The 10,353-nt window shown below is 39.0% G+C and overlaps 1 protein-coding gene across 1 annotated transcript; it reads right to left on the bottom strand.

Annotated features, from left to right (window-relative positions):
* LOC137296705 (tetranectin-like protein) lies at positions 1 to 2,137 on the bottom strand. Its single transcript, XM_067828531.1, has 3 exons — positions 1,966 to 2,137; positions 1,105 to 1,284; positions 1 to 381 (listed from the first exon to the last, which is right to left on the bottom strand). The coding sequence occupies exons 1-3, from the start codon at positions 2,093 to 2,095 to the stop codon at positions 155 to 157; spliced, it is 537 nt and encodes a 178-aa protein (XP_067684632.1). The 5' UTR covers positions 2,096 to 2,137; the 3' UTR covers positions 1 to 154.
* Positions 2,138 to 10,353: the final 8,216 nt, after the last annotated feature.

Genomic DNA, 10,353 nt, shown 5'->3' with positions numbered 1-10,353 from the left:
TATAACAACGAGCTATTGTACCAGGGAGAAGTGGTGCAACTGAACATCTAGGATAGACAATCTAATGCGGTTACTGCACGTGCTGTGTATAGGAGTAGGCATGTTACAGTGCCCCGGGGTATTGACCTTTGGTCCTTGACCAAAAGCAGCTACATCAAATATCTTTCTCACAAGCATAGTATTTTGTATCCTGTGCCCTCCTGTCTTGCCAGCGAAATGCTGAGGCCTTGCTAGCAACAAGATAGTCTCTGATGGATGAGGAATTTTCCGGATAACCTCGATCCCAAGCGAAATAGGTTACTGGTCGGCTGTCGTGGTATACCCACTGCCCTTCAGTTGCCGCATCTGATCCATCGATGTAGTAGCTATATCTTTTGCTATCTGAAAATATATAGAGGATATAATATGAGTGGTCATACTATGTCGACGGCGTCAAATTGAGCAAGATATACCCAAATCCACTTTGAAACATACGCTGGCTACAAGCCGTCGCTGCATGAACAACGCGACGTCATTGATGAAACGCAACGCCATAGCATTGTTCATGACGTCACTATCACCAAGTGATATTTTGCATAGAGCATCATAAGAAAAATATGAACGCCATGGTAAATAGCGATGAAGAGATATAGTTAAAGATTCATTAGATGATATATCATTGTGTCTATCAATGGATGTGTTTATTACATGTTGACTGGACAAGGGTTTATCTGCCCTATTTACCTTTACAAAGAAACTTTTTAGAATGCCTGAACATCACAAAGCAGCACTCGACAGGCCTGTGTACCAAGAAAATCAATAACTAAAGGCTTACAAAGTTCTGCAAAGAGCAATTACAGTTATTGTTAATACGGGTCCCAACTAATCCAAATGTACCCAAATTCAAATGACATAAAAATATTTCAAGGCAACCATCTCATCAGTAGATACAGATCTGTGCAAAATGTTTCCACAAGGAATCACAGGCATTTAAGTTCAGATCTCATAGGCAACAGTGAGAAAAATATCACTTTTCTCAAGATTTAGAATTAGCCAAGAATGACCAATTAAATCGTGTTTTCTGTTTCTCCAATCCTGCCACGTATTAGAGGATTAAATTTTCACCCGAGGATGCTGTGACCTGCTTTACAAAGTGACTCTGCTTATCCGGACTGTCAATGGTAATGAAATGCTCTCCTCTTGAACTGCAGTCAGATAGACTCTCGTTGTAAAGGATCGACTGCAGGTGAAGCTGATAGCAGAAGTTGAGGAGGCGGCTGTGGACGTAGCCCGGTGGACAAGCTCCTGTGACAGACCACAAAGGACAGTTATGGTTTGGAATTTAGTTAGACTTACTTTAGCGTGCCTTTTTCATTCATTTGACTTGAATGTTAATGGGAAAACAGAAATATGTTTTCAGCAAGTTTGACTTGAACTGAAATTTGTTGTGGTGTTCCTTTCAAGAGCAGAACTTGAACATCATTTAATGTTTCATCACTGCATTTGACATTAGGTCTGGTAGTGAACTAGTGTCTTTTGGTAGTTTTACACCTCTAAATAGAACAAGTTTTGCGTTTTCGTGGCACCAATTTGACTTTATAAATAGAACAGGTTTTGCGCTTTCGTGGCACCAATTTGCCTTTGCCTGAGTCATACTCCTTTCAGAAGCAGAACCTTATGGTTTGGATTTAGGTACATTTATTTTGCGGTGCCTTGTTTATTTGATCCTTAAATGTAACTGGAAAATATACACCAACACCAAATATCAACACCATATGTGTATCTATATTTGTCAGATGTTAACACTAGACAATTGCATCGCCACATCATAATCCTGAAGTATTCACATCGTACCAGTATCACAATGTTGCGTTATTGTATAATTTATACCGTCATATAGCTGGAATTTGAGCTCACACTCCCAAGCACATAAATGCCTCTGCACGCAATCAAATCGTTTCTTTTTTAAGTAGTATATGTGCATACCTGTACTCAGACTGTAGTACACTGTTCCCACCTCCTCTTGTCCGTCCTGAGGTGACATGAACAATATGTCATGGAGCTGACACCGTCGATGTTGCTGTCTGTAGAACACAGACACGCACGCTTTGGCCATAAGACACAGTGAGACACATTCAACATCGCTTCCAATGTTGGAAACTTCAGATAGATTGTCAGTTGTTATTTTGATATTTGTGAATTTTTCCCACTTGTGTCCAATGCCGGTCTCGAATAAAGGAGACACAAGGTTTAAAAGACAATTCAGTATAAAAGTGATTAAGCAACACTCCATAGTGTGACGAATATCGTCTTCTGTCTAAGAGGCTTAATAGATAATCGGTTATTTCGATCGCAATGGCTTACAAGAAAGTACTTGATCCACCTCTGTATATATGAATATTTTAAATGCAGATGAGACGTGTACAACCAACGGAATATTGATTGATCATATACAATACGCTTTGGAATTAATGGGCCTTGCAATGTCAGTAACTGTTTTGACTCCAGACTCCTGTTTATGGGACTGTAGTAGCTCAATGCAAAAGATTTCAATGTGATTGTCATGTATTTCTTAATTGGGTGTAAACATTGCAATGAAGCATACGGCACTTTGGAATAAGAACCCGACGTGAATGGATTAATTCTATTTTTCTAGATGTGCTTGATTTGATCATTTCGTAATAAGGGTATACGTCATCACAAATGGGTTATTAAGCACTAAGTACTAAGTACTAAGTACTAAGTACAGGCAGTATGACGAAGTACAGGTGTCATGTTCATGATCATTAAGAAGGGTAGGAGCTCAGGAAGGGTAGCTTTGACTCAAGCTGGTCATATGGTTCGTATGAGAATATGATTCCTTCAGTGCTGTTGGAAATAGTGGGCCTTGTAGTGCCAGTAAATGATTTGACCCCTGGCTTGTTAATGGGGCAGTATTGCGTAAGTTAAGATATTGTCACGTCTACAATAGTTCAGCCATATCGTGACCATAAAACAGGTAACAATAGATAATACTAGATTATAACATCTGTCGACAAAGGACAGTAACATATCTAGAATATCACAATTTGAGATATTGAAACTAGCCATCAACTCAACAGTTATATGACTTTTTGACAGTAGAAAAAAACCGGCTCCAAATTGCTAACAGTTAAAGGTTGATTACCGTACTAGGGGCCATGGAGCAAAGCAGGATCGACATCACCCCTTCACTCGTTTGCTATCGTAGTCAAATTTAGCCAAATTCAAAGCAACGGGAATTCTGCAAACAAACCCCTGGCAATGATAAATCTACCTTAATTATCCTGACCTTACGTACCCCCTCGGGAGGACAATAATTCTATACTGCTTCAACCTCCTTCAAGGTACAGCCACATACGATCATTTCATTCGACTAAATTTAAATTAGCTTTTTAAAAACAGGACTTGATGGTTTGTTTTTCAGCTAAATCAATTTATACCCAACCATGAAATGACAACTTATTAAATAGGTCGTTCATAGTTAGTGAGTTGACATATTTAACATTTTCATGTAGAAATCAATACAGCAGAACATGCTTGACCACGATTCTTTCACAACAACGGATACAAACGGGGGATCCTAAGCTTTCATAAGTATCCTTGAGAATGTCTTGCATAGAAAATGCGACATCGTCGCAAAATGACCCCTTGAAATCTGAAGTGACAGCCCATGTAGATGTTAGTCCACATTTACGTAATTTATTGATACCCACTTAGGTGTAGCACTCCAGTTGTTTGCAATAGCTCACGAATGTAACATCGAATAAATGCTTTGTATTCGTTGTATGATATCAGAGGTGCTGTCACAGATTTGTTGAGTGCTGCGTTAGCAGCACAGTCAGCCGAAGTGTTCCCAATAATTCCGATATGGCTCGGTAACCAACAGAGGACGATGTCGTACTGCCCCGTAGCAAGATCAATAGATAATACAAGTATTTCTATTTCAGCTGATTGATTGTTAATTCATCTGTTGATAAGAGGGAGAATCTGAAAAGATGATACATTGCTTATTCTTACAAAAGTACTCTAGTGCTGTTAATATGACAATTGATGATCAATTGAAATTGACAATTTTCTTAGATAATTGTCCTGCAACAGTTTCGCACAGTTCTTTCGCAATATCTGATTTATCAGTTAATAATTTATCTCAAGTTTTAAAATTGTGGCTGCTGAACTTGGTACCCTTACCTGTTATTGTGTGTATCATGGTCCACACAAAGATTATGGGTGATCGTGAGTTTTTTGGAATATACTTTTAACAAGATTGGCACTTATTTTGTGTAATTGTACGCCTCGCATAAGCATTTAAATTTGTATATTCATTCACATTAAATATGTTAACCGGTAACCGGCAAACAGCAATCTGAAGAGAAATATAGTGATATGAATATGTACATTTACGTTTTTGAGTTTACTCCAGTCAGCTTCATCGAACTGACAATCGACTACAATTTTCAGTGTGTTTTATTTCAGGCCTATTTGTTTTAATTTTCAGCTGTAATTAGCTACAGACAGTTAAACACATGTTTTCACGGTGGAAACAATTGATTTTTTGTCCAGTATGGCAGTACAATAATCAATCAATGTTATATATATGTCGTTGAGGTTCGGGTTACTAAGGACTAGTGCGTCAAAGTTAACTCAGCTTAAATTAAGGGACAAATTGAATGGCTATTAAAACCTATTCTTCTGCTCTCAATTGATATAGTCTTTGAGTCTGTGATTGTAAGTCAATAGCGTAAACACAGCATGGTATACAATGCTACTGAATATTGAACAAGATGGTTTTTGCTTGACCGTGCATTCCATGGAACACAGTAAATTTGAGTATTTTTTGCTTGTTATCATTGAATTCTGAACACTGTATGTGAGGTTTTTGTCTCAGGCGTACGCCAATTACTGAATGCCTTTATTGATTTTCCCAGTCCTTTAAGATACTTTAAATGCGAAAGATACGGCCATGGTGTCAGTACATGTAAATCATCTCACACGGCGGATGACTGCAACAGCACTTTCAAAAATGCACCAATTGCAAGGGAATTGAAAACAGCAAATGGAAATCAAGAAAATAAAATTTACACAAGACAATTGGCAGAAGCCCAAAAAATCTGAACTCACGGAAACGTATGCCTCCGTATCTCGACCACCGTCTGATTGAGCCAAAATAACCAAAATGTCTATAGGCTGTCAAACCATCTGGACATTGATAAATACCGATTCCCCTCAGATTCTGTCACCTGAGATATCCACTCAGACTGCACACATGTACTTACAGAGTTAACTAGTATACAGGATACATCTATACCTAAGGCATCTAAGTCACACTCACAATCTAAATCTGCTTCTCAGGCAAACGTGAAAGACATTGCAAAAGATACGGTGAAACCAAATGGCAAAGTGGCGGAGCCTCGAAAGGTTCAATAACCATGTGTCCGTAAACATCCCCCACTGGGCACATAACATGTCACCCTCTAGAAAGGGGATGTTTATGTATATTCTATGATGGTACAGATACGTATCTACATCCAATTGCGATGGAAATCACTCATCTTTCTCAAAGGAATGTCCCTATTTGGAAACAGCAAATGGAAATCACCAAAATGAAAATTACAAAAAGACTTTACTTTCGTAGAAGCCAAAAAACCAAGTCTCACAATCTGAACTCACGAAAACGTATGCTTCTGTGTCTCGACCACCGTCTGATACCCGTATTCAGGATACATCTATATCAAAGGCATCAAAATCTCACTCACAGTCTAAATCTGATTCCCCCCCCCAAAAAAAAAAACAAAAAAACGTGAAAGACATTGCAAATCATAAGGTGAAATCAAAAAATGAGTTTTCACAACAATGTCAAAGTGGCAGAGCCTCCAAAGGTTCAACAAAAAAATCCAGCTTTTAAATAAATTTGGGTCGCTGTAGGACATGGATATCGATGTGTCCGAAAACATACCCCACAAGGCACATAGCATGTTGTCCTCTAGAAAGGCAAGGGGTAGATGCTTAATAAATACCCCGAAGAAGTTTCTACGACCGGAAATATGGAAGAGGCCTTAAAATAATATTCATGAACCTCATCAACTGGACCAGGATCTTCAACCATCTGCGATCTGCTTACAAGAAACGTGCCTGAAAGCAGACAGATTCTATAAACTTATGTCAGTACAACACATATCATTGTGGTTCTCCTCCAGGTGATAAGGCCACTGGAGGGTCCACCATTCTTGTAAGACATGGTGTTATTCGTTTTTGTGACACAAAACCAATCTCCAAGCAGCTGCAGTGCGACTTTGAACATTACACTTACTGCGTGTTCATTGTACGTTCCCCCATTATCAACTCTTATTGGTAGAGATACGTATTCACATCCTGGTACGTGAACATATTCAGCTCTTGATTTGTCAGTAACACACCCCAACGTACTAAATTGAATTTGAATAGTCTGTCCACAATGACCTTTGTGGAAGAGACCATTTTCCTACTATACTGAAACATGTAACCCCATCTGATGTTCCTCCATCATCAAGATGGACTTTAAAAAGGCTAGCTCTCATTTAGATGGAAAACTGTATCTTGACAAACTTATACCTGAACTTTTTATTGGTGTTTCTGATGATATCATATGTTTTTTTTCTGATAAACTAAATACTATAGCTGACGAGTGTATGCCAAAGTCCTCTGTAATTATCAGCTGCATACCGCTCTTAAACAAGCCTGCGATACAGCTACAGGAGCTGATAACATACAATGTCAGCTCCTAAGGCACTTACCAGAATCCTGTCTAGAAACTCCATTAAATATTATTGATGTTATTTGATCATCGGGTAACTTTCCTCCCTCCTGGCGTGACGCTATAGTAGTGCGAATACCTAAACGTGGACGTGATCATACGGATCCGTCAAATTATCAACCAATTTCACTAACTAGCTCCGTGATTGCAAGACCGTGGCACGCATGCTAAACAATCGACTTGTTTGGTTCTTGGAATAAATAATAGAAGGTAAACAATTATAATATTATATTATAATTCCGTAACAGAAGTGCTGTCGATCACCAAGTGCGTTTAGAATCATGCGTTAAAAATGTGCTAACTAATAAACTAATAAAATCTTTTTTGATCGTGAGAAGACATATGATACTACTTGGAAATATGGCATTTTAAGAGATTTACATGACTTCGGTTTAAATGACAGTCCGTGTGGGTTCTACCCTGTGTGATCATTGCAATCAGGATCAGGGTGTCCCACATGGCAGTATTTGATCTGTCACACTTTATAGTATAACGATAAATAGCTTATCAAACGTTTTATACGATTTTATACGGTATTTGTGGATGATTTTAATATTTCTTGTCGTGGTAGAAATATGCATGATATTGAACAGCAACTGCAATTGTGTTTAAACAAGATAAATAAATGGTGTCTTGAAAACGGCTTCAAATTTTCTAAATCAGAAACTAATTGTATACATTTTTGTCGTAAATACAAACCACATAAAGACCCTGAACTATCTCTAGATGGTATTCCCATCAAAGTAATAAAGGAGGCCAAGTTCTTTGGATTAATTATTGTCTCACACGTAACACTTTTGCCACATATTAAAGCCCTTAAAAATAAATGCTTAAAGGCACATGACTTGTTGAAAGTTGTTTCAAATTCTAACTGGGGAAGGGATCAAACTACCCTTCTTCATATATATCGATCACTGGTCCGTTCTAAACTTGATTATGGCTCCATCGTCTATGGTGGAGCCTGCAACAGCAACCTGAAACTATTAGATTCTGTCCACCACCAAGGTCTACGACTTCGCTTGGGTCCTTTCGAACCTCTCCTGTTGACAGTCCTTATGTCGAGGCCGATGAGCCATCCCTTAACCAACGTCGTATAAAACTATCCTTGCAGTATAACCGAAACTGTATTCTAATGAGTCAAATCCAGCATATAACTGTGTTTTAATCCTCTCTATGAGGATCTGTACAACGAAAAGTCTTCTCTTGTTCCGTCTCTGGGACTAAGAGTGAAACCTTTCCTTTCTTCTGCTGGCATTGAGCTAGAAAGTATATCTCCTTCTCATCTGCTTTCTTCTCCTCCCTGGCAGGTAGTTCCACCAGAAGTGACCTAACAAGAATGTAACCAGTTAAAAAAGTAAATACTGTACATACACATCCTTATTTACAAATGCGTCCACGGATGGTGGTGCTTGGCTTGTGCCACTGTCATTGTATCCAGAACAATTTTCTTCTCGTTTACCGGATAACAGCTCTATTTTTACAGCAAACGCAAAAGCCATTTTAACAGCTAATACATATGCCTAAAGACACCTTAAATATAACCAATATCTAACCTATTCTGACTCTCTTTCATGTCTTCGGGCGATTAAACACTTTGTGTAAACATCCACTTTTCATACAAGTTTTGAACTACATAATGATCTTGCTACGGGCCAATACGACACTGTCTTTTGTTGGTTATCCAGCTACGTTGGCATTTTTGGCAACACAATGGCCGATTTTGCTGCTAAATCAGCACTCAATAAATAAAATGACACCACTTCTTATTCCATACTCAGATTATAAAGCTACAATTAGATCATATATCTGTGATCTGATGCAGTGGGACACCCAGGTAGGTATAAATACTTTACATGCAGTAATACCCTATACCGGTCATACTTACTTGGGTTGCAGTCCAGATTTGAAGAGGTTTTAACATAGCAAATTATGAGACATCACATTCTTTCTCTGATTGAATATCGAGGTGAAAACACAGAAATAGGATCGAACTGGATCGGTAGTCATACTATCGACGCATCACAAAATCTGAAAAAAGGTAGTTAGTAATATTTTATCTATAGTTTATTTTAGGTATTTCGGCATTTCGATTTTCAAAACGCTTACATTACTGGAATACTTTAATACAGCCAGACTATACAACCACATCAACCGATAGTATTGTTTCATTGTTCGGTTTTGAAAAAGTCTGCCATGGAAGACAGCTGCCCAGTCCCTGTGTCTGTCACGTTTGATGGAGAATGCGCTGCCTACCGGCAGCCAGATTACGTAATCGGAAGTGCTTGATTAGGAATGAGAACACATCGCGAGATGTGATGGTCAATATAACCTCTAGCTCCGAATTAGCTGCGTGTTTGCTGCATTTGATGTACCCACCAGTACCCTTTCGGGTGTGCAAAAGATGACTTTCACGGAACTGCATTTTGACGCTCTAACACTCCATCGTGAATTTTCCTCTATCATTTGAGCCGGTCTTAAAACCTCTAACTCCCATTCACCTTCTTGCCTCTTTGCAGTCCATGATGTACCCAAGAGCACCCTTCCATGATTTCAAAAGATGATTTTCACAGAACTGCGTTTAATGCTCTACCATTCCGTAAGGAACCTTCCTCTACCATTTGCGCTGGTCACAAAACCTCTAGCTCCGTAACACCTTTTTGCGTTATTGCACACCCTGATGTACCCACCATTACCCTTTTGTGGGTGCAAGAGATGAACTTCACTTCTCTCCGTCAGGAACTTCCCTCTGTCATTTGAGCCGGTCATAAAACCTCTAGCTTTCTAAACTTTTTGCGTCTTTGCATCCCCTGATGTACCCACCGGCACTTTCTTTCTGCCACTGCCATGCCTCCCGTGGTTTCTCATGTAGGGGTTAAAAGCTGTTCGCAGCGTCTGAAAACAGCTCTAAACCGTCTTCATTTGAGACAGTGTGTTTTCATTGCAGTCTTCAACATGAACAGCGAATCTCGACAACGGGGAATTCCGAGTCGAGATGAGCATGCGTCACTGGCATCCTACGCGTAGTATTTACCCGACCGCTTTCTCCGATGAAGAACATAAAGTTCAACAATTTGAGACTTACAAATCTGCCATTCACATTCGACTCTAGTTGTGTGTTCAGCGCCTAGTTAAATGCTCCCTATTATCTTCTTGTTTGTGAACAGTTATCCATGAACCATGCATCCTTGCCCTTAGAAACGTCGTCTTTTTTATTAGACAGTAGAGCTATCCAATCACAGATATCTGGATTGAAATATAGGAAACGACTCAATCGATCCGGGACAAGAGGGGGTTAGACCAATGAAGATTTGTACAGACATGAACAAACCATCATAGTTCTAAATCGCTTTCTATATTTGCATTACAATGGGGTGTGCACATTAAATGAAACACCGAGAACAAGTGGGGTTAGTCTACGTTAAAGATCATCACGTATCGCACGTGCATTTGTTTCTCTGTTCCAACTACTGCGCTTACCCCCCTGTAATAATAGCGATTTGAAGTTATGATCGTTTGTTAAAAACTATTGTCCTAAGTTGAATAAAGTTCTGAGATTTAAATGT

This window comes from Haliotis asinina, chromosome 9, assembly GCF_037392515.1.
Source record: "Haliotis asinina isolate JCU_RB_2024 chromosome 9, JCU_Hal_asi_v2, whole genome shotgun sequence".
NCBI classification, from domain to species: domain Eukaryota; kingdom Metazoa; phylum Mollusca; class Gastropoda; order Lepetellida; family Haliotidae; genus Haliotis; species Haliotis asinina.
Note: the sequence above shows the minus strand (reverse complement) of the source record. Positions and strands in the feature narration are given on the sequence as shown.